Genomic DNA, 24,221 nt, shown 5'->3' with positions numbered 1-24,221 from the left:
ATTTCTCTTCAAATTACAGGGGTGAGTGTGGGAACGGAAGGGGAAAAAACCATCGAGTATCCAATTCTGCATTTCTGCGGGTAGAAAGAGTGATGGGAAAGTAATCTGTTATTGTGCCTGTTGCTGTGAGCCAGAGCAGGTTCAATGTTGGGGAACCAAAGAATCATAGAATCACTAGGTTGGAAGAGACCCACTGGATCGAGTCCAACCATTCCTATCAAACACTAAACCATGTCCCTCAGTGCCTCGTCCACCAGTGCCTTAAACACCTTCAGGGAAGGTGAATCAACCACCTCCCTGGGCAGCCTGTGCCAGTGCCCAATGGCACTTTCCATGAAAAATTTCTTCCTAATATCCTGCCTGAACCTCCCCTGGGGGAGCTTGAGGCCATTCCCCCTTGTCCTGTTCCCTGTCACTTGGGAGAAGAGCCCAGCTCCCTCCTCTCCACAACCTCCTTTCAGGTAGTTGTAGAGAGCAATGAGGTCTCCCCTCAGCCTCCTCTTCTCCAGGCTAAACACCCCCAGCTCTCTCAGCTGTTCCTCATAAGGCCTGTTCTCCAGCCCCTTCACCAGCTTTGTTGCTCTTCTCTGGACTCGTTCCAGAGCCTCAACATCCTTCTTGTGGTGAGGGGCCCAGGACTGAACACAGGATTCGAGGAGCGGTCTCACCAGTGCCGAGTACAGAGGGAGAATAACCTCCCTGGACCTGCTGGTCACGCCGTTTCTGATCCAAGCCAAGATGCCATTGGCCTTCTTGGCCACCTGGGCCACTGCTGGCTCATGTTCAGTCGCTGTCAACCAACACCCCCAGGTCCTTCCCCTCCAGGCAGCTTTCCAGCCAGACTTCTCCTAGTCTGTAGCTGCACAGGTTTGTTGTGCCCCAAGTGCAGGACCCGGCATTTGACCTTGTTAAACCTTCCTACCGATCCCAGGCAGGCTCATGGTGCACAGAGCGCAGGGGGCAGCTTTTTAGGGCAGAGGAGACTGGAGCCTCTGTAACATCCCAATGTAGCAGTGCTGTACACTGCCCTGGCAAGCTGCAGCAGAGGATGCTCACTAAATAATTCAGAAAGGCAACTTGATCTGACATTCATCAGGTAGTAGCCTGGTGACCTGCATGTGGCCGTGCCGTGTATCTCATTGTTGTTGAGGGAGTCAACAGTGTCACGTGGAGCCCTATTGATTGACAGCCAATCGATACACCAAGGTAATAAAACACAGCATTTATGAAATGTGGGCTTTTATGATAATTTGTTAAATTAGCTGCAGGGATGTGTTTGTGTAAATGGCTGAAAGTTTAAAGTTGACTAGGTTTGAGTCTTTGTCTTTAAAATTAGCAGCGAAGGGCAGAAAGATGTGGCTACATTAACAGGCAGAGCTGTCTGTCTCATACCTCCGCATCCAAGCGAGGGCGAGGACTTCCTGCTTTTGATCTTCCTTTATTTCAGTAGCTAAGGTTTTACTTTTGGTTGTTTGCCTCATTGCTGGCAGTTGTCAGCATCCATCCTTGTAATGGTGCAAGTCCTTCACGTGACCTTTGATAATGTGCTCCACTGGCTCGGTATTCTTCTTGATGCTTAATGAAACACTCATTTCACCTGCGTAATGTGCAAAATCCGTCAAGAAATCTTGTGTGCCTTCTGGAGTTATTCCAACACATGACCTTTTCACAAGCCTTGCAGTAGGTAACAGTAATATGGAACAATCGCTAATGAACTGGCAGCTTTCAAAGCAGAAAGGCTCATTTCCACTTTCCTAAGACACTTGTGTGTCCAAACGTGGCAGCTTCTAATCTGATTTCTTGTCTCAGAAGAGCCTGTTCATTGGATTTTGTGGATATTTAGGCTTGCAAGTATTGGAACAAGAAGTCTGCCAGGAGCAATGATGATTGTATGTGCTGTTTGGAGACACAAAGCTCTTCTGCTTGTATCTAGCCATGCAGCTGAGACGTTGTAAGCATTGGTCTTACTGATCTTTTACATCAGCTCATGATTCTCACGCCCATTTTTTCTTGGTGGATTGACTTATACTTAAAAATGTACAGTTCCTCTTGTGTTCCCTTTCTTGGGATCCAGTTGTCCAAGCTGGCCAAGTAGAACTCACCTTTGCTGCAGTGTGCTTGGTTCTGCAGGGATGACACTGCCATCCGCCCCGTTCTGGGATCGCATCAGGCTGGCGCTGGGTGATCGAAGCTGCTGTAGATCATAGAATCACCAGGTTGGAAAACACCTCTTGGATCATCAAGTCCAACCATTCCTATCAATGGAAAACAAAGACGGAATTACACAGATGGAATTACATAGAGAGCATGTCATACAAGAAATGGGATTGGACACTTGAGCTCGTGCCCTGCCAACCTTTCCCCTAAGTGTGGGGCCATCTGGCAGGTCCTGCTCACGTGGCACGTGGAGCACTGATAGACACTTTGCTCCCAGGTGTTTATAGCTAAAGGACTTGTACTCCTAGAAAGTTAGTGCACATAAAGCCAGGCATTTTACTAATGTGTTGGGTGAAGATGAGCACCTACAGGATCTGCTGCGTGGAGCAGTGTGTCTTGTTTGTGCTGGTTGTATCCCCTGGTCACTGCTATGTGCTTTTAGCAATTTCCAGGGAAGATTGTTATGGGAAACATGAGTACCTTCTGCTCTACAGCATTTCTGCTCAACATTATTATTTTATAAGCAGGTGTCTTTATTTGCTTTTGTTCAATTCGGTTTTGTCTCATTTTCTTTGTATTGCAATTAACATGCTCTCAATTAAAGAGGAAAAAATGCATCAGCATGGGGCTGTGACGCATTTACCATAGAGGTGTGAGCTGACAGCCTGCCCGCAATGCTGGTGCAAGCTGGAAGGGGCAAAATGTGCTAGTTTAGGAAGCTGAAGGGTCAGGGGAGATTTTTTTCCTGCAAGTTCTGTTGCTTTGTGTAGTGGGAGGAGTTGGAGGGGACACTGCAGCCATCGCCAGCAGAAGTGGAGGTGATGCTGCTCCTTTCTCAATGAAAGGAAGGACTGACCCAACCAGATGTGGTAAACAGGGTCAGTGCTCAACTCTTGGACATGCAGCTGCAGATTTAATTAAGAATAAATAAATAAAAGAAGAGGAAAAAAAATTTTTTAAAGAAAAGGAACTTAAATGCTCGAACATTTCATGAACGACCCTGAATATTTTCTTTTGCCTGAAGTTTTCTGAGCCAGATGAGACTCTGCACATTCTCTATCTGTCCCACTTGGCTGGTGTAAGTTGGGGCGGCTCCAAGGGGAAGCTGGGCTGGTTTGTCCCAGCTGAAGATCTCGCCCTTGAGATTTTGGGTGTAATTCCATATAATGAAACCTAATTTATGAGCCTTAATAATAGTAATTTAAGGCATTTGAGACTACAGAAAGACTCGCAGCTGTGGTTTCTGCATCCTTCTGTGTTCTGTAAACATAGCTAATATTGCCAAAATCAAGGACTGAAATTCAGAGCCAGGCCCCAAAGTCAGGAGTGTGATGCAAAAGCGCTGCCTGTTGGACGAGTTTTATTTGCTTTCTGAAAAGAAAGGGAAGTCCAAGGAAACAAAGTTTTTGAATTTCACTCACTTTTTGCAAATGCAAAAGCTAGGAAATACACGCTTCTCCAACTGACTTGAATTAGAGATTCATTTGTGACCACCTAATTCCCAAGCAATGGACTTTTAAGAGCAGCAGAACAGATTTGGCAGCACAGCTCCTTCTCTGCAGTTTCTTTTCTTTTCTGAGGGAAGGGGGGTGCAGGGGAAGGAGGCTCCAGCATCCCTGATGGGGTGGTGTGTTCCTGGGGCTCGCAATCCTCACCCGAGATACACATAAATGGTGCGAATCATGCATCTCTCGGGGGCATATGAAAGAAAATGTAGTAAAATATGTGTTAGCCAAAATGTCACGCTAATAACTTTTATTTCCCAGAATATTTAGCCCTGCTGGTTCACAAACATGCTGCATCTAAAAAACGGTAGGGAGTCATAGCAAATGACTGCGGAAAATAATTAAGAGGGCATTGAAAGCCAAGAGAAAAATGATATGTTGCTCAGAGCCAGGAGATCATTGCTTTTATAGCCCGCGTACCTAAGAAGCAGTGCCTTAAGTTTGACAGCAAGTTGAGATTCGGTCGGCATCAAATGAGATGATAGTTGGGGAGGATAATTAGTGTATTCACACCATTCAATTTGGGCTGTTGGTGTGGATCCAACTCTTTGAAACGCGCACATGCAAGCCAGCGAGGAGGATTGTTTTTTCTCTCTCTTTCCCTAAGCAGCCGACAGGGTTTATTGATTTCTAAGAGCGGGCTGATTTCCATGTAAATAAATGGGAGGGTGGCCGGGTTGTGGCGCACGGTCCGGATGCGGTGACTTTGGCTTGCTGACATCATTGCTTATTAGCATGCAGGAGAGGAGAGCAATGCAACAGCAGAGCCCTGCGCTGCTCCCGCGCTGGCAGTTATTCTCCACGGGCTGCATCTCTCCTCATTAATGCCTTGCGATCAGAGAATAAATTGGACATCCTCTTGCCACCTCGAAGGGTCATTTAGTGAAAGGCTGGATTCATTTGGACAGGGAGCGGAGAGGGGGGCACCCTCCGGAGCTGGAATTCAGAGCAAGGCGATTTAAGCGAAAGCTTAAGACGCGGGGCAGAAATGGCACATTTATCCACGACTGGTTTCCTTCAGAGACACGGCACAGTCAGTGCGTGCCTTCTCTGAAAGGCTCCGACAAAAGCCCGTGGATCGGGGTGGTGGGCTCTGGTGGGGAGCTTGGGATGCTTTATGGCACTGCGGTGCTCGGGCTGGTCCCACAAGCAGCCCACCAGCCCAAAGTCAACTGGCACAACTAGAGCAGCTCAGCAACCCGCTGGAATTTTTCCTCCTGCGCTGCCGTTGTCAGTGGGAACAGGTAAGAAACTGCTTTTTGCCAGCGACTTTCAAGTTGTTGTGGAATTTTAGGATGGATGGGTAATAGAAGTGAGAAGGAGGAGGGATAAATGGCATTCTGTGGATGCACGTAGCTGTGGGCTAACTTTGCTCAGCGTGCTGAGAGCTGCGCTGTTTTTCCCAGCCTTTGCTATTCTTGTTGTTTATGGATGTAAAAGGTTAATTGTTAAATTGCATTTCTGCAGCTGCAGGAAGTCGGGGAGAAACACTGATGCCACTGTAATGGGTTTTTCATTATTAAAATCATCAGGAAGGCTCAGCTAAATAGAAATAAATGTTAAAAAATCCTCATCTCTCAGTGTTAATTTTATTGCCCTGGTAAATGCAGCTTCCAGAAGCTTGGATTCTCTGGGCATTTTATGAGCAGACTGGTGTTGTGGAAGAGGACGTTACTGTTCAGATGTTTATTGTGGTGGATTTCTCTTCCTGAGGATACACATTTTTAAAGTAATAATCTTTCTACCTTCTTTTTCATGCCAGAATGCCTAACCACAAGCCAATCTAGAACTGAAGCCTGGGGGTTATGTTTTTCAGTGTAATCTTTTCAAGTCAAATTTCCTTTTTTGCTGTTCTTTGAAGAACATTTTAAGCAGATGTGACACAGACATGACCTGTGACCATGGAAGGATTTTAATCCAGTTACTCTTTGTTTTGTAGTCATGATTCTTTGGCAGTGCTAAACACTGATTGAATCTTTTCGAGCCGCTGAGGATTAGCACCAGGCAGAATAATACCAAAATAATTATTCGCACCAGATGCAGTGTCATCCTTTCAGATATAGCTCTCTTATCTTGTAACTTATCTGACTTATTTTTATACAACAATTATTTCACCTGCTGTGGGAGCACTTACATATCTCCTATCATTGCATTGTATTTATATGGATGCTGACTTGAGTCTGTGATAAAGATTTGTAAAGTAAAACTATCTGCAGCTAACAAGATTATATTTTGCTTCCTTTTTTTAATCTTCTCCTGTCGCGTCTTTCCTACCAGCCAAATTCAGCTTAACAAAATGACCCAGCCTTGTGCACTTGCTGTTGGCAGACTTCACTGAGGCTTAGCCGGTGCATACACAGATCAGGCTGGCAGTGATTGCTTTCACAAGCGAGTCGGTATTGCCTGTCTCAGGGGACACCGTCTAAGCCTCAACTTTTGAAATAATTACAATTTTCAGCCTGGCTCATCCTGCTTCTGAGCATTTTGCCTATCAGCCGGGTTTTTCCCTTTAGGACATACGGCCTGGGAGGTGCTTGAATTGCAGCGTGTTTACTTCTTCCCGTGATTTCTGCTTGTCATGCTGCAAATGCAAACTGGTAAAATCCCTTGAAATAGTACATAGAGCCTCGGGGCAGATCACTGGGAACCTGCTTGGCATATCCTGGCTGTCCCAGACTGGGCTGGAGAGATGAGCCACAAGCTTTGAACAGGGGCAGGAAGGTAAAAACTGCATGTAAAGAGACGAGGGTTATGAAAACTGGAGAAGATGGTGAGGACCCACATGCTGAATGGAGACAGGCTTCTTTGTGGAGATCTGGGTTTGGATCCAGAGGTAGAGCCTAAACTTTGCTAGGCTTGGAGGCAATTGTCTTCCTTCAGTTAAGCAGCAGAAAGAACCCCCCTGTAATATAACTGCATCGTGTTAGGCTGAAAAAGCCACTGAATGGTATAATTAAAATCTGCCAAGATAACCTGTGGGGCAGGACAGTGGCTTCGCAACACAAGCGCACATTGGCACGTGTGTGGGGAGCTCAGGAGTTTGGCAAGTGCCTTGCTGCTGCCCACACCCTCTGCTGCTGCCCTGCTCCATCCCTGCTGGCCAGGGACCCCGGCTGGGCTTCAGAGCCTTGGGGTTGTCCTGCCATGGGCAACACCAAACCCCTCTCTGGTGTCCATAGCTCCTGCATCTGCCTCTCCTGTGGCTCTCCCTGCCTTTCAAAATCATGAGGTTGGCTTCAGCATTGTTTGGGGTTGTTATTGCTGTTACTGAGCCTCTTCTTCTCTTCAACTTGAAAACTAGTGGTTTGCATTTCTTCTCCATGACCAGGGCAAAAATATGTGGTTGTTACCATTTCTGTCTGCTAAGAGCTGGACCTTTATGTGTGTTGGGGGAAAAAGCCCCTAACATAAATATATTGAGATGAGTGGCAAGCCTGTGGGCTGGGAGGCTGCCTCTGTCATCTTGAATGTGACAGAGCAGCCTGTCAACACCTTTTCTCCTGGTAGCATGGCTGGGCAACAGGCTGGGGCTCACTGCACTTTATTTTTCTTCTCTCTCTCCCTCCTGCTTGATCACGGGCTCACACGGGTATAGCACTTTGACCACCTCTGTCTAACCTCTGTTTCAAAAAATAGTATTGCTTCTTCTGCAAAACATCTTGAGAGCTCCAAACAGAGAGTTCTGAGATCTGCCGAGTTATTAATGCCCCTTATCATCTCATCTTTATGCATCAGATTGTTCATGGTTCGTGTCAGAGGTTGCGGCTCACTGGAGCAGCGCGGCAGTGTGGTGCAGGTTAGAAGGATGTTTAGGCTTCCTGGGGCTTTTATTCAGCTCATGAGGAGAAACTAGAGCCTAAGCCAGGACCTATGTTCACTGCAGAACACTGAGGTGCACCTGGAATCCCCAAAATGATGCACTCCCACTCCCCTGATGTGATTTAGCCATGGATTAGAAAGATTGGATGTGTTTTAATTCATCTGCAATTATTCTGGGGTGCCTGGCCACAATTGTGGGATGTGGTTGTGGTTCCTTGTTAGCCTAAGAGGGCACCAAAAGAGTCCAGATGAGGGATCTAGGGGGTCGTACGTTGTGTCATGTTTTGTCCTAATTTCTTGGTCTTAACTGGAGCACTGCCTTGGTTGTTGTCAGCCACGTGATGGCTAAGACTACAGACAACGAGATTAGAAGCAGCCTGGAGGCTGCCAGGAGCTGTGCCGCAGGGAGGCAGTGGTTTGGGGACAGGGCAAGTGGAGACCCACAGACAGATGTTCTCCTGCTTCTGGGATTGATGGTCCTTATGCACCGTGAAGGCAGGCTGACTGGAAAATCCTCAGAGACTGTGTTTGCTCATATTTTGCTGCAGCTGGCGATATTGAGTATAGTTCTGGAGGTTTTTTCTTCTTTTCTTAATTAAGCAAGAATAAATCTTGCTATGGTAAAGCATTTTTACAGTGTCTTAAAAATAAAATTATTCTCCAGCCCACGACTGAGCATGGACAACTTCAGCCAGAGAGGAGAATTTTTCCAGAAATGGGAATGGAGATTGTAATAGAGGCTTCAGCACCACCCTGGATGCCTTTGCAATTGCTGCTATTGGCACTGCAGAGGCCAGAAGGGATTCAAAATAAAGCAACACTGAAAATCTAACCTGCCTTGAGCAAACCAAGCGGGTAAAGAAGAGAATATGGATGGGGAAAGTGAAGAGTCTGGCTTTCCATCCTCTCAGTGCTTCCCTACCTATTGCAGACCTTTCCAGAGATGTGCATCTACATGTGCTCCTGTGGCCACTGAGACTGGAGGGAGTTGCATCTATAGGAGATGGATTATTCCTCTCTTCCTTAGCTTCTTGACATTGCTGTGCTACCTGCTCTGTTCCTACCACTTGATGTTGATCTTTTAAGACTACTGTTCCTACTGCATCTTGGGTCAAGTGAGCATTGCAGGCCACCAGAGGCATCTTGTCCTTAGACTTTGTATTGGTGTAATCATGTCCATGTCTAATTCACCTCCTTCAGCCTCCTGCACCCTAGCTTGGCAGATAAAAGCTTTCACTAAGCTTCCTTTTCAACCTAGGTTGCACAAGCTCTTTGCAATTCATTACCACTGATAATTTTTTTTCCAGTTGAAGTGACTCTGGAAGAGCTGTAAAGTCACAGAAATCTTTTACCCACAGAGACACCACTTTGTCACTCAGGTCCATGGGACTCAAGGCCATGGGCAGCAGCTGGCTGGGCTATTGGGAGTGTTTGGTTCAAAATACCATGTTAGAGAAGTTTGAGATGGAGGCAGAGCTTCAGCTCCAGCTGTCTGGTTTGAGCACAAAAGCTTGGGGCTCCTCTGATGAAGCTGGTATTCAGGGAGTCAATGGGGAAGCCGCAGCTGGGTGCTATCTGTAGGTCTTCCCATGCCTCAGCTTCCCCATCTGTGAAATGGGAGGGTGGTGTCTGTACTGGAGAAGAGCTGCCAGGTTCTCACTGTGGCAGTGAAAGGACTATGTTAATTTTTTTTCAGTTTAGATAAATGTTTGCCTTGCCTGTGGATTCTGGAGAAATGAGTCTGTGTAGCTGGAGCTGGCTCGGGGTGGGAAGATGCCTCATTAGTTCTCAAATGAGGGGAGGAGATAACAGGCAGGGATATTAAGACGCCCTTGTTAAGAGGCTCAGGGGTCATATGAGCTGCCCCAAATCCTCAGCCTCTCCCATTTCCGAGAAGTCTTGTGATTTACTAACTGACGACTGACCCAAAAGCCTCATTGCAATCAGAATGACAGCACAATGCTGGAAAAAAAATCAGGCTGCTGTATATTTCTTAAGCCGAGCAAGGAGGGAATTACTCCTTTGCTTTTACACATCCCATCCAAGCTGAACAGACAATGGCTCTTTGAGGAATTCCCACTCTTGCATGTTAATGTGTGCACAAATGCATGCAAATCCTTTATTATGGAGCACAGCAGAGGCATCGCCTGGCCCGGTGTGGACCGTGGCATTCCTGCTCCTCACATCATCTGGAGACGGAGCTGCTCCCTGATCTAGCCCATTTATTTCCATGCCAGAAGAAACAAGTGAGAAGCAGAGATAAGCAACACCACGGGGTGATAAGGGCTGTTTGCCGAGTTACTTCTTTGTTTGAGAGGGATTTTAACATTTCTGGCACGATTTTAAACTCTGCCTTCATCCTTGGTGCTACCAGGAAGGTTTGGGATCTTGTGCTGCCCGTTTTTAAAACAGCTGCTTTGCCCAGCCGCGAACAGGCTTCACTTTGGTGCTGTTTGCTGCGTTAGGTCCTGTGTGCCCACCCAGTTGCAGCTGGAGGAGAAGATCCCTGCAGGCAGGAGTCTGCTGCCCTGGCAGCTCTAGGGGAGTCCCATCCCCTTGCACTGCCCCAGACCCCAACCCATGCAAGGTTTTCACCAGGAGAGGCCAACTCCTTTGCTGGAGCTACAGAGCATTTGCAACGACCCACTTTGCCTTGGCTTCAAACTGCCCCTGGTCCCTCTTCCCTGACTTTCTAGCGCTGCTTGTGTTTTGCCAGTCTGGAGTCTTTTTTCACAGCAGGGAGACCTCAGCTCTCTTCAGAAAGCTGAGGGCACACTCACTGCTCTCTCCAAAGCCTCTTGCGCGGCTGTGGTTTGAGTTATTGTTGGTGCCATTGGTGTGATGAAAGGGCTGCGGGAGGCTCCAGCAATGGCATAGGCTGTGCTTTGCTAACCACGGTGTACAACAAGAGAAAGCCGTGTCCCGGAGACCTCACAGATCAATTGGGCTCATGTGGAGCTGTACGTAGGTGGACCTGGGCTGGAAGTGTGCTTCTACAGCCCAAATGACAGGGATTCAAGTGCCAGGGTCGTGTTTGGTTCTGATTTGCCTCGTGTGTGCCTGGCTTTGTCTGTTGAGAGAAGAGGGCTGGCGTGGCGTGGTGGGTCCAGGTTGCACCATCACCCTGTGCCAGACAGTGGGTGGGTATGGGGGTTAGAGCTTCTTCTGTGGAGAGGACTGGCCACTGTGCCAAGAGCACCACATAAAAGCATCCATTGCAAAATAAAATACATCCATCTTGTAACTTCATCACATGAAGTGCTGGCCTTGAGCAGAACAAATTTTTCAATCTGTTTTTGAGTTGTTGCTGCTTAGTACCATGTGAAGTCAATTCAAGGCAGGCTCCTTTCCAGCTAAATCTGACACCAGGAAATGTTCTTTTTCTCCCTGCTTGCTTCCCGCCATCCTGGCCTTGCTGCAAGGCAGCTCCGTGCAAAGCTCCGTACCTAGCAGCCCTGCTGGGTGCTCCCCAGCCTGTGCCTCCCAGAGCTGCATGGCTGCTGGCCGGCTCCCTCTCTTCTTTCCTCCCTATCCACAAGCTACAACCGCTTAATGGCTCCTTTATTTACCCTCTGTGCCAGAAACTGGTCGTGCTATCAGCTCTCCGTGCTTTGCTGGGAAACACAACATCACTGGGTTTCTCCTTACCAGCCCTCAGGTCCTGGAGTCAAGTGATACTCCAGGACATCCCACCAAAATACCTCCAACCCTGTGTCCTCCTGGATGCTGGAGAACTGTCTTAATCACCAGGGCAGGTACTTCCCCGAGACAAGTTTGCAGACCCTTCACTGGGATGTGAGCAAGACTGGAAGGCTCAGCAATGAAGATGGGATTTCCAGAGTGTGATTGACATGAGTTTCTTCTTGCTTAAAAGAACAACATGCCTGTGCTCTTCGCTGACCATGTGGGGCTCCTTGGCTGCACAGGCAGCAGAAGTCACCGATGAAGCTCTGGTGGTGGTTAGGTGAGGTTTGTGTCTGGCCAGAGCCCAGGTTTCCCTTTGCAGGATGTGCCACTCCACCTGGGCTCAGCACCCTTTATATGGTAAGGTATGCGGCACACCAACGCGCTGAGCATCTCCAGGCTCTGCCTCTCTTCCCCTGTTAGTGACTAACGAGCTGTTGCTGGCAAGAGCAGCCAGGCAGGCTCTTGGCCATGGCCCTGCTCCTCTCCAACACCCACCAGCTCTCTGCCGTAGCACTGGCACCCATGGCACATCATCACTCTGGTCATTGTGCACATTGTGGATGCGGTCGAGCGCTGGCACGTGCGTTGTCTCACTTCATGCCACTCTGCTTTGAGTGCAACAGGGAGATATTGCTGTTACAATTTCATCTCACATTTGAAATGTACATTTTTATATTAAGTTTTTACTATGGGGAATTATTTTTAATTATAGTGAGCTGGAAGATGATAAAATAAAGTTGAGTAAGTGAGACCTATGTGTAGAAGTCATGGAAACTATATCATTGGAGTGGAAAGACACTCTTAGGACACTTGGTATTGTTCCCATGAAACAACATATCCTAATGTAAAGAAAATAACTGTAATTAAAGCTGTTAATCATCTGCTTTTAATGAGGGGGAAGGAGCAGAACTGAATATCTCAGGGGCAAGATCTTGACGTTTGTATATTTTGCCCAGGGAGGCCACAGAAACCCTGTGCCTGGAGATGCTCAGTTTATAATGGTGCAAAGTTTTTACAGAGCCCGTGGTCCTGGCCTGGAGACATCGCCAATGAGCAAGCAGGCTGCCCATGTCCTTTTAATCCTTTCCTTTTCTGACCAGGAGAAACTACCCACTGGTGGTGCTCACTTGCCTGGGACGAGGCAGGACTGAGGGTGGGAGTAAACTCACTTCCTGACCTGGTCCTTGCACTCCAGGCTGTACACCAAGCAAGCTGCAGGATGGCAGTTACATTGAGGGACCTGTGGGGTCTAACTGATCATACATCTTCACCTATTAACTCTTCAACACCATTATTTAAAGTCCTCACAATGGCCTGATTTATCTCATTTATTAAAAGCCAAAGACTCTGACACTCTCCTGCCATCCTCTTATCTCCTGTAAGAGTTGTCTGAAGCAGGGAGAAGGGCAGAAACGTGCGGGGTGGCATTTTCCTCATTGCAGCGCTTGTGCTTCCAGTGTTGCTGCTATCCAGGTGTGGACTGTTGCGTGTGTTTCCCTTTGAAGCTTGTGACTAGATCCTGAAAATTAAAATTTGGGTAAGAAGTCCTAAACTCCATTAGAATAACTATCTCCCATGCCAAATCCAGTGCTCTGTAGCTGTTAATTTTTCTTAGCATCTTGTTGCATGTTGAGCTGCTTCTAATCGTGTAATGAAGTGAGATGGAAAGGGCAAAGAAACCAGTGGCTTTGCTGAGGCAGAGCACCCTTCCACAGTAGCCGATTAATTAAAGTATTCACATGAAATGGTGCCTGGATTATTTTTTAATGTAACAGCCAGAGGCGATGCCGAGACTCTCTGACTGGACGCAAACCAGATGTTGGGGGTGCGTGGGGGTCACTGTGTGGTTTAGATCTGATGAAAGGCAGGAAATGGGAAAATCTGGCAAATCTCCCTGGCTTGACTTAACGGAGCGTCTTGACTTTTGCTGGAGTGCATTTTTTGTGTTGTAATGGCCAAGTGGAAATTTAGACTCGAATCTGGATCGGAGTGCTGGTATGCTTAGCTGGCTTGTACGCAATGGTGAAGGAGAAGGAAGGGTGTTCGAAAATTAAAGCCCTTGATGTTTAACTCTTGCTGCCCTCTGAATTTCATTGTTTTACCTTAAAACAGAGAAACCTGCAATCGCAAGGGTAGCTTTTCCCTTGCTTTTTGTGTGGTACCTTGTTATTTCTGAGATGTCTCCCTTCTGCTACTCGAGTGAAACCATCTCTCATTCCTCGGAATTCAGTGGTGTTTCATTAGCACAGATTAATTCAGATTCCTGTGTGGTTGCTTTAAAATAGATACCATTGACCCATATCGTGGAAGAGCATTGCATTTTCAGAAATAGAAACCAATTTATCAGCATTCCCCTTAACCTCTTTTTGTGGGGTGGCAGATGTTTTCTGCCAGGTTAGGGGTGTGGTGTCCTGGGAGCTCTGCAGATCAATGCTCAGGTTCAAGCCCATGAAGAAAATCATCTCCCAAATGCTAAGAAGTGATAATTTGCACTGAATTCAGCTAATGGCTGTTAAATTGCAACCTTTGGGCTGTTTTTTTCAGTTCTTATTGTTTTCCACCCTCACCTCATCTGGCTCTTGGGCAGCCAGTGTGCTGCTGAATCGCAGCGTGTGCCGTCGAGCCGGGCAGTTAAAATGCCGTTGCAGTGTGACTGTGGTTTTTGTAGCCTTCTTTAATTTAATTTAGCTTTATACATTCAGACTATAATCAATTTTTATGCTACTTTAATAAGCAAATTTATGCTATCAGCATGCTAAAGAGACTTGTCATTCCCAGCTTCTCGGTCAATCCACCATTTTCTGTCTCAGCCAAGTTTTCAGCTGTCCTGAATTCTGTAACTGCTCTGCAATGACTGCTGGCAGGCTGATCTGCAGCAGGCAGGCGCGTGGCCCTGGCCTGTGCTGGCCCCTGGAAATACTCCTGGCAGTGCAGTAAAGGGATGTATCCCCAAACATTGGGCAGTCTGACTCGGCTCAGTTGCCAAGTATTGTTACAGCAAATATGGACTTTTATTTCCTCCCTATGAGAGACAAAGCCTGCATTAGAAAATGCCTGAGCATAAAAAGAGTTGAGTTTAGTATCTGCAGGAGTTGCTTTACTTTCCTATTTTAAGTGCAACTCACTGGGACATCTCCTCTTTTTCCTTTCTCTTTCCTTGCAGGAAGATTTGTCTTCACTGTAAGTGCTCCCAGGAAGAGCACATCGTAACAGTTATGCCTCTGGAGATGGAGAAGACGGTCACAAAGCTCATGTTTGACTTCCAGAGGAATTCGACTTCTGATGATGACTCAGGCTGTGCCTTGGAGGAGTATGCGTGGGTCCCGCCAGGCCTGAAGCCCGAGCAGGTAATCATGACACCACTGAGTTACCAGAAATTAATTATTTTAATATGCTTTTTGGAAATAGTTGCCCTGATTTTTCTTCTAGGGGTGCAAGCACTTGTTGCATGGTCTATTTATGGGTGCACTATAGAGACTTCCAGAGATAGGTCTGGTCTGAATGCACTGATGAAACGAAAATAGAGATGTGACCTTTTCGGGACTTGTGTTTTTCTGTGTCTGTAGATTTAAGTGATAATTGGGGTGGTGAGGGGAGGAAAAAAATACTTGCAGGATGGTATTTGTTGTGGTTGTGCAAAGAAATGGATAAAGACATTCCTACTACTGTTCCATGGGAAAAAAAGTGGTGGGATTCCAATGTGCCCATGGGACTCGGTGATCACCCTCTCTTCTCCTGGACCAGTCTGCTTTGCATTAAGTCCAGGCAGGCACTCGAAGCTGGTAGATGACTCTAAAAATCAGGCCGAAGCCTTCGAGGTCGAATTCAAGCATGATGTTCGTGCTTTACTGGAAGGAAGCGCTCAAATGAAGCTCAAGTCTTTTGGTACAGGAGCTGAATGGAATGGATTAGACCTCAGCATGTGTTCTGTGTGGAGCGTATATTGATTTCTGCTTCTTGGAGTTAACATGACTCGCTTAGTTTTTATGCTGAGCTTTTACTCGGAACCTAATTTGTAGAGGAGATTGCGGAACGAGCTTAGTCTTGATAATTGCTATGGCAATCATTTTAAACCATGTAAGGAGGCTGGGAGAGGGTGGAAAGCTTCCATTCTTGCTGTTATAGTTGCGTCCTTAAATACTGTGTTTTCTTGAGCTTTTATTCAAAAGGGTTTAGCCATTTCCTGAAATATTTTGGCACCACCCGTAGGCTGTAAATATTATCTGTCTGATTAGAGAAAATCCAGTTGTTTGGGGCTTTTTTTTGGCTTCTTCTTGTCTTCACAAGCCTGGCTCAGTGTTTGCTTGATACTCCACAGCGCCATGTGTTTCATTTGGTGCCATCCAACCATTGCAAATCAGGCAGCAGCCTTGTTTTCTGTCACCTTCCTTATGTCAGAGCCTTCCTTTGTGCCTCTCAGGAGGTACCAGGCGCAGTGCATGGATTGGTGCAGATGGTCCTGAAATAGCTGTGCTGCTCCTGCTGCTGCAGGGACACAAACCAGTTGGGTTCCAAAATCCCACTGGAGGGTCATACCTGAGCTGGTGCCACCTGCTCTCAGCACTGCCTTCTGTCCAGGCATGTCAGTAGCTTCTGGAGCCCAAGCTGGTCCATGTCCCTGTAGCTTTGGGTGGAAATACAGCTATTTAGTGATAGGCAGCTCCTGATCAGGTAAACGTGCTCTCTCATGAGTGCAGCATGGCGTGGACAGCAATTGAAACCCACTTCCAGCGTGGTGGTGGCATATACCAGAGGACCTGGATGCTTCTCTGATCTCTCAGGTGCTTCTTAAGAAATAGCATGCTGTCAGGGAGTTTAGGATGCTCAGGAGAAAAAAAATACCCATTAGCCCTAGCAGTTGGTGCTGGCGCCTCATGCTCAGGTTAATGTGTTTTTAGGTTCCTCTAGCATCTTTTTCTTGCAAAGTTCATGGTGTTCCTCAATATGAATGCCCGCTTTCCAATTACGCTCCTCTGTCTGCGTCGCTGGGTCTTTTAGCAGATTTGCCACTTCAGACCTGTCTCTAATCACCATGGAGATGAAGAGCCGTAAGCAGAGCCCGAGAGAGACACTGAAATCTTTCCAGCATAGCTCATCTGCCAGCCCTTTCCAGACCTTTTCATGCATCAGATGAGCTGCTAAGGAGACAAAAGCAAGGTGTGACTTATCAAGGCTGTGAAAGAGCCATGACAGGGCTGGGGTTGTTCCTGGGTGAAGGACAGCACTCAGAATTTCTGTGGACATTACCACGTGCCCGGGGTGTCGCAGGGCTATAAGGTGCCCCAAAGTGCAGGAGGGTGCCCTTTGCCTCCCACAGGAGCAGGAGGCGCTTCTGCAGCACCTTGCTGAGGCCATGCAAGGCTGCAGAAAGATGGGTGGCTTTCTGGTCGATGAGTCAGGTGTGTGTACATGATGTGGAGCTCTGGAAGGCTGATGTCTGCCACAGAGCAGCTGGTGGGCTCTGCTCTGCCTGTGGACACTGCCATCAGGCTAGGCTGAAAGTACGGGTTTGGCAGCAGTGATTTTTTTCTTTGCTTTCCACTGTTTCACTGTCATATTTCCTTGACATGAAACAGATGAAATTGAAACAACTTCTTCCGCAATATTCTACTTTATTAAAATCTCTGTGCAGCGTATGAGCTGGGGAGGTAAGTGGTCCCCTGAAAGACTAATGCAGTTTTCTTATTATGCTTGGACGACAGCCTTCCTATGTCGCTGTTCTTGGGAGACAGCGTTCATGTCTCACTCAACACAGCCATTTACAGGATTTCAGAGGGGGAAGTTGGCCAACAAACCTGACATTGGTGTTTGGCAGTTCCCATAGGTCATTTCAGAATTTGGAGAGGCCTTCCCATAGCTTAAAATATTAAGTATGGGGAATTGACCCAAACCTACAAGGTCTCACTGGATTCCTGGACACTAATTCCGGCATTGGCTGGTCTGTGGTACATTCAACTATGTGAAAAGCACATTGATTGCTTAATGCCCACTATTGAAGAGAAAAAAAGCATTGGTCCAGGGTTCACAGGTAATTATCCATTCCACTGAAGAGCAAAGCTGAAATTTATCTTTTATATTACGGATCATCAGTGTGCACGACTATGAAGTCCTTTACACAACAGCCACAAATGTTATATATTTCTAAATATGTTTATAACACATGGATGAAGATGGTAATATCAAAAATATAGTACCACTGCATAAAGTATGGTGGAAACTCATCTGGGAAACTGGCTAAGATTTACAACATCTCTGATTAAGAAAGAAGGGTGTAAACTGGAAGGAGACTGGAAATGTTTTTTTTCTTTGGAAGCCTAGAAGAGCTTGGTTTGCTCAGCCTAGCAAATCGAAGATCATTCCCTATGCATTAGAGGAGGAAGAGCAGTTATTCAAGCTTCAACTTTGGCACAAGAACATAGATATAACCTGGCTCCGAATGCATTCAGGCAGGAAATTGGAGGAGGTTTGAAACCATCATAGGTGTGAGGCTCAGCAGCAACCTGCCAACAGGGAGAGTGATGGGTAGAAACCCAAGACTGAGCTCCATAAATTACAAAGTGATTAGGAAATGTGGTTTCTTGTAATGCCAGTCAGTTACACAGGATGGCCAAGGGGCTCTTTGTGGGCTCTAATCCTGCTTGGGTTGGACCTCTATGAAAAGTTGTCTTATGGCAGAAGGGGGACTTCTCTTCCGGAAGATATGGATGCAGATGGGAATGGGAGAGGTGGCTGTGCGGGTGGTGAGGCAGAAGCTCAAAATGTGGGCTTGAGAAATACTCTTATTTTCCTGCCAGTCGTTTGATGGTTGGATAAAAAAAAGAAGTGTGAAAGTCTTGAAATGGGCAGAGACCAACAGAAACGTGCCCTCAGCAGAGCAAAATCCCAGTCCAGGCCTGGCTGTGAAGACAGGGGAAGGCAATTTCGGGAGCCAGTTTGTCTGCTGGGGCTGGCAGTTCGACAGATGATCCTCCTTGCACTGACATAAGTTTGAGGGCAGATGCTTAAAAATAAGTACTTTCATGATGTGTTTTTCACATTTTTAGACAAGGCATGTATAAATACATGTGAGTGCACAGCCTTGAGTTCTTTGGGCCTGCGGTTTGGAGAAATCCAAAGGGGTTATAACTTGCCAGTGTAAATTTCTGAATACAAGGGATTTTTGAGGACTACTGTCTTTATTGTGTCTCAATAATAGGAGCAGCTGGTTATGAGCCCAGATTTCCAATTAAACATAAGATGGGGCTCTGCTTCAGCTGTAGTGTGGCTTTCTGCATGGCTCTGACTTGCCTCGTATACGCCATAAGAACTTAATTCCTTCTTGCTGTCACCACAGTTTCTCTGACTGATTCCCTTAAAAAGTTATGAAAATCTCATCTGAGCTAAACTTGGTAGCGTGAAAGTTCAGGGGATGATTTTCCTCTAAGGTGGCCGTTAGAACTTGGACCTTGAGAGCTTTGCAGTGTGGTGTGAAACTCATAGCTGTCATGAGGAATTTATTCAGGGACAAACATAAGTGTTGATTCCTGTTCTGGATCTTTTTCAAGACCCATAAGAAGGGCTTGACTTACAAAACCTCCAAGCCTCATCAGTTGCTGCTGAGGTCACAAAATGAGGAAAGGAGAGCAGACATGAACCTCCACTGAACGTGCATTTACACCTTGCCTAAACAGACCCACTTTCACCACCTTGGTGTGGTGAAAAGTACATTATCTGGGCCAGTAATCTCTGGGGGACGTGTGCCTCACTTCTGCCTTTGTGCCATGATCAAGTGCCTTTTACCTTCTGCTTCCTTGAGCCCTGTAAGTTCAGCAAACTGTTTCACTCCTCAGGAGACTGAAGTCTTGCATGCAGTAAGAAAGGAACAAGACAGACCAAAGCAACCCTGTGGCCCAAACCCTCATAGTAATGGAGAGCAGATAAGCTAATTTTCTGGCCAGGTAGAGGAAGAACAAAAGCCCCATGAAGAGCTCTACTTTGCTTGGCAAATGCTAGTCCTGAGAGCAAAACATACAGGACGAGGGCACCAAAGATGAGCTGTAACTCATGTACTCCAGTGCCAGAAGCTGCAGCCACCTCTAGCACGTGCATGCTGTAGTATTTTATCCAAAACCTGCATTGCAGCACATTTTTAAAAGCTCTCCAGTTTCACTTTGAGGTAGCTATAAGTCCATCACCTCCCCAGTGAACTCTTTTCAGTATCCAAATAGCGTGGCAGTTGGTGGTTCTTATTTCAAGGCTGGAGCTGTCTAAATCCAGCCTCCAGGCATTGAACCGTGCCGAATGCTTGCCAGCCGGATGGAGCAGCAATTCTGCACGCAAAATGCTTTTTCCGTGTGCAATGCCTGTACTTGGGGGCAGCTGGGGTGGGTTAGGAGGTCCTAGAGCTATTCTTTCTGGCCCAGAGCAGAGTGGATGGAGGAGGCTTGAATGCATCCCATGCTGCAAAAAAAAAACCAAACCCATGGCAAAACCATGTGTCTGGGCTTTTGGTCTGTTTCTGTGTCCTGGGGTGTTTGCTATTGAGAGCTGAATGGAAGCTGTTAAAATTATTTAATCCTTGAAGAATTTTGTTATCAGAGAGGGAATCAGCTGCATTTGGTGGTATGCAGAGACAAAACCAATCACCTGATGGGGTTTGCCTAGTTCTTAAATTTGAAGTAGCCATGTGATGGGCAGCAGAGGTAAGAGGCAGGGGAAGAGCAAGGAGTGTGAAAAAGACCAGAGAAATCCAGCCTACATAATATGAACTTGTCCTGGAACTTTATTCCAACATACAATTACAGCTTTTCCTTGTTTCAGCATTATTCTAGTATGCTGCTCTGTGCCTTATAAATATGAGAGCACTTTAAGTGGCAGATCCAGGGAAATTATCAGCTATGATCAGTGCAGCAGATGATCATTATAATTGCTGGTGCTCCTGGGGAGTCTGAGCAGTGTGAGAGTGGCTCTGTCGGTCAGTACCTCACAGACGCTTTTGAAAGCCTTGTTTGTGGCTCCTTTTAATCCAAATTCGTTTCTGCTTAAAAAAGAAAAATCATGGCATGCGCTTTCACAAGTCTGAAACTTGTGGATGTACGGCCTTCATTCAAATGTTCTTCTCGGATGCCAGCAGGAAGCAATGTTTCCGCGGGATCACTTACAGAGCAGAACTGCTCCAAAGGCTTGGCAGGAATGGATGTCATTTTTCTCAACTGGTAAGCAGCAACGCTCAAACGACTCAGCTGCCGTTAGCTGTGGGAGCGGAGTGCACAGAGAGCCCCGGAGTGTGCCAGAACAAATAGCGCTTAGGAAAATGATTTTTCCTTTGTTCCCTGCCTTTGTCCCTGAGAATCGGGAGCACGTTTCCAAGAGCAAACTCAGCATTGCAGGATGCCGGACCGCCCGGCGCCAAGGGTTGCATCTGCCTCCCCCTGCCGCGTGCCGGCACACAGAATGTGTTCATGGATCTGGGGGTGAGAACGGCTTCTCCCAGACAGGGTTGTGGAGTTTCAGGGGAGACCCCAGCTCTGTCCCGGGGTGTGTGCCTGGCTGCTGCCTCTCACTCGGCAGACCCAGCCGGTAGTTCCCGCTCTCCTCTCCGTTTTGGAGCATCTGGCCTTGTTGCAAGGATTGTTTTGCTTCAAGAAATAAATAAGTGCTTTGTATCCCAACAGCCATGGAAAAGGAAGATGTGCCAGACTTTGGCCAGAGCACACTGAACCAGTTTTCCAGTTTCACACGTGCTGTCATCTGTGGAGCTCATGTGTCGACCTACGTGCACTTGCAACATTTTGCAGACACGTTGAGAAGGTTATTCGCGTGTAGCTTGTGTGGGTTTTTTTCCCCTATTTACTTTTCCAAGGGAGGCCAGCAGGAATGAGAGAAATAGCAAAGACGCCAGATTTGTTTCTCTGTTGATTTTAAATGCTTGATGTAAAAGATCGTTTAATGCCTGACATGTGGTTAAAAGCCAGCGCTGGGGAGGAGCGGATGAGCTGCACCGCTCGCCCGGGCCAGCACAGGCTTGTTGGAAACGCCGGCTGCCTTCTTCCCACTGCAGCCAAAGCTCATGGGAGGTTACACACAGCAAGCTGCGGGACAGGGCCATGAGCAAGTGTCCACACACACATGCACCAGAAGCCACTGCTTCACACATTGTTTCATGGGCAGCTCCCTGTGCCAGTGTGATACCCAGCTGGCATGGGGTGGACTGCTGGGGCTGTGGGACCATGCCAGGACAGTGCACTCCTGGACATGATGGGGATGTCGGAGAACGTTGGCATGCCTTGATTTTGAACAGACTCCATTGCATGTGGTGATTTGTTGTGCTGTGTCTAAGTGGTTCCTGACCCACGAAGGTCCCGTTTTTGGGGACATCCATATTCTGGCACGCTGCTGCACACAGGCCAGCACATACTGCCCTCAGAGGGCTCTTTGCAAAAGCCTTGCACCAATTTTAGACTTTGTTTGGTTTCATGGAAGCCAGGCAGGATTGCCCAGCTGGATGTACCAGAGCTGTTATAGCTGAGCAAGTCAGCACCCATCAGCTGAGCTGCGCCAGGACTCGGCATGCTCCTTTGTAGTCCATCCCAGCGGTACAGTCATCCCAAACAGCCCGGTTTGGTGGGTGCTTTCTGTGAGGCTGTTGCACTCTGGTGTGTACAACTGAATGCAGCTTCCCAACAGCAATTTATGGTATAAGAAACATGATCTTACCTTCCCCCTCCACCTCCTTTAATTCACTGATCAAAGAGATCCTTCATCAATGACTTAACTTCTCAGGTTGTTTGCAAACTTTTCCTTCAAGGAGAAGGTGTAGGACTTTGCCCACAAAAGTGTTGGTGTGGCATTTGTCTTTGGTCACCCCTGGGACCTTCAGGAGAAGCTGCACTCCTGCCTTTATTTAGTGGGAATGGGGAGGTTTATAAACTGTCAAAGTCAAACTGGAAACACACCCCAAGCATAGGAAGACTGTGGAAACACAAAGGCATTTGCAAGCTAATGTAATTACTTTCCTCAGTGCCTTTGAATAAAGTTGGCTCCACTTTAAAGGCTTTTTTCCTACCCTTTTTTCACATTATGTTCTTTCCTTTCTGTCTTTATTTCTGTTTTCTTCTCTGTGCCCTCCCCTTTTAGCTCCAAGTAGCTGATAATTTCCAAAATGTGTATCAGTTTTCATTAGCAAAACTTGGCATTTGGGCTCTTGCCTTTTGAAGGTGAGAATAACACCCTGGGAAGATGGGTATCTGCTGGGCCAGGTTCTCCCAGCACAGAGCCTGTCTGAGCACCTGGTGACCTCTCCAAGGCAGGACAGGGCTTGCCCAGCCGTCCGATGCGCCACGGCACCCGGCACCCACGGCCAGCCCATCCCCATGATATCAGGGCCCCTGACGTTGTCTAAAACCTAATTTTAACTCAGCCTGATGTTTTCCATATTCCTCTGGAGTATCTCCCATCCAGATGTGAGCAGAGGTCAGAGGGAAGAGGGGCAAGTCGGGAAACCGAAGATGAAACCTAGCCTGGCCCCACACATGGCTCGTGTGGGTTAATGATGCTTGTTAGGATAATCATGGGCAGAGCAGATCTGTTGCAAGGGGAAATGGCAGGATGTGGAGCTGCTGTGTTGTACAGCCAAAGTATTTAATAATTAAACAGTTGAAGATAGCACATGATTTAAAAGGGATATATTATCTGCCCTAGGTCATTGTCCCACGCTGTTTTCCTTATCTGGATACAGCTCATGTTGCATTGCAGGGCCTGTGAGGTCGGTGAGGAGCCGTGCACTGATGCTTGGGGGTCTGGATCAGGCCCTTTGGCCACAGTGGCCCTGCAAGGCTCGCTGGCTATGAAGGTTTGTGCGTGCTCCAAACCAGAGCTGGCTGGAGAAGGAGTTATTTTCACAGAAAACAGTGACCTTTTGTGCAAAAGCAAAGTGCAGAGTGAGCGGTTTTAGTTCTCCAGCGAGTTAACATTTTCTGTATGCCTTTTCCCTGAAAAGCTAAATTTATCTGAAAATCCCACTTTCCTTCTTTATTTTTCCTATTGAGCATCCCAACTGGGCTGCCGGCCTCTCACCCACAGGGTGGGAAATGCAATTGGCAGCCAGCTGAGCATGGAGGCAGGGATGCTGGCAGCCTGTGACCCTTCTGGGCTTGGCTCTCCTGTCCGGGAAGCTGTGCACATCCCACAGGGAACCAGTGATGGATGAGACAATTTGGACTCATGTCAGCCTGGGCAAGGGGCATTGTGCTTTTCACCTGCACTTCAGCAGGACCTCTTGGGATGGGAGCAATGCCCCAAATGAAAGGATCTCTGCATCCCCCTGGCTTGGCTTTGTCCCCAGGAGGGATGATGGATGTAGAGGCAACAGCAGAGGAAGCCACTGACAGGCATAAGGAAAGGGTTTTCTCCCCACAAGGTGTCCCATGGGTGCTAGGCAAAGACTGGCAGCTGTGTCTGCTCCATCAGCACCCCTGCAGAAGATCCCTTTGGCTGATGCGGATCCAAAGGGAGCCTTTTTGGGTTGTTTCAGGCAATAGAACACAGGTTGAAGCCTGTTATATTTATTTATTTTGTTTTTCAAACCAAATTGCCCATCCCTGCTGAGCTATGTTGCTGGTGTAAATGGGAGCCAGTTCCTGCAAACCTGCTGAGTCTAAATGGAAGGCTTCCCAGCGGAAGCAGGAGCAGAGCACAGCACGTATATCCCACTGCATTGGGCTCTGGGAAGGCAGCTCTTGGGCTGCTGAAGAAGAAACTCACAGTCCTGCTTTTTGCCTAGGGTGAGCGTCTCACAGCTCGTTGCTTTAGGGACCGGAGCAGCCTGATGTAATTTGGCAGCTCTTCAAAAACAAAGTCATTTCTAGTCTCCATCAACTTCAAGGATTCAATGGGCAAAAAAATTTTGTTTCAAGAAAAAAAAACCCCAACCTCAGCAGAGGGGAAAGCAAGCAGCCTGTTTGCATGGGAGGAATTTGGTGAGAGAAGTCAGCATGCACTGCGAAGGTGCAGCATAGCAGCATGGTAGCCTGGCAGCCAGGTAAAACATATGGCACCTGGTGCATCGCTGGGAGA

The 24,221-nt window shown here is 47.3% G+C and overlaps 1 protein-coding gene across 2 annotated transcripts in view; it reads left to right on the top strand.

Annotated features, from left to right (window-relative positions):
- PRICKLE2 (prickle planar cell polarity protein 2) overlaps positions 1-24,221 on the top strand; it is a 107,781-nt gene that overhangs the window by 61,226 nt on the left and 22,334 nt on the right. For both annotated transcript variants that reach the window (XM_069865472.1, XM_069865473.1), the window contains one exon: positions 14,332-14,515. In XM_069865472.1, the coding sequence (XP_069721573.1) occupies positions 14,332-14,515 (184 nt within the window). The remainder of the gene's footprint in view (positions 1-14,331; positions 14,516-24,221) is intronic.

This window comes from Phaenicophaeus curvirostris, chromosome 11, assembly GCF_032191515.1.
Source record: "Phaenicophaeus curvirostris isolate KB17595 chromosome 11, BPBGC_Pcur_1.0, whole genome shotgun sequence".
NCBI classification, from domain to species: Eukaryota; Metazoa; Chordata; class Aves; order Cuculiformes; family Cuculidae; genus Phaenicophaeus; species Phaenicophaeus curvirostris.
This window is presented reverse-complemented; position numbering and strand designations above follow the sequence as displayed.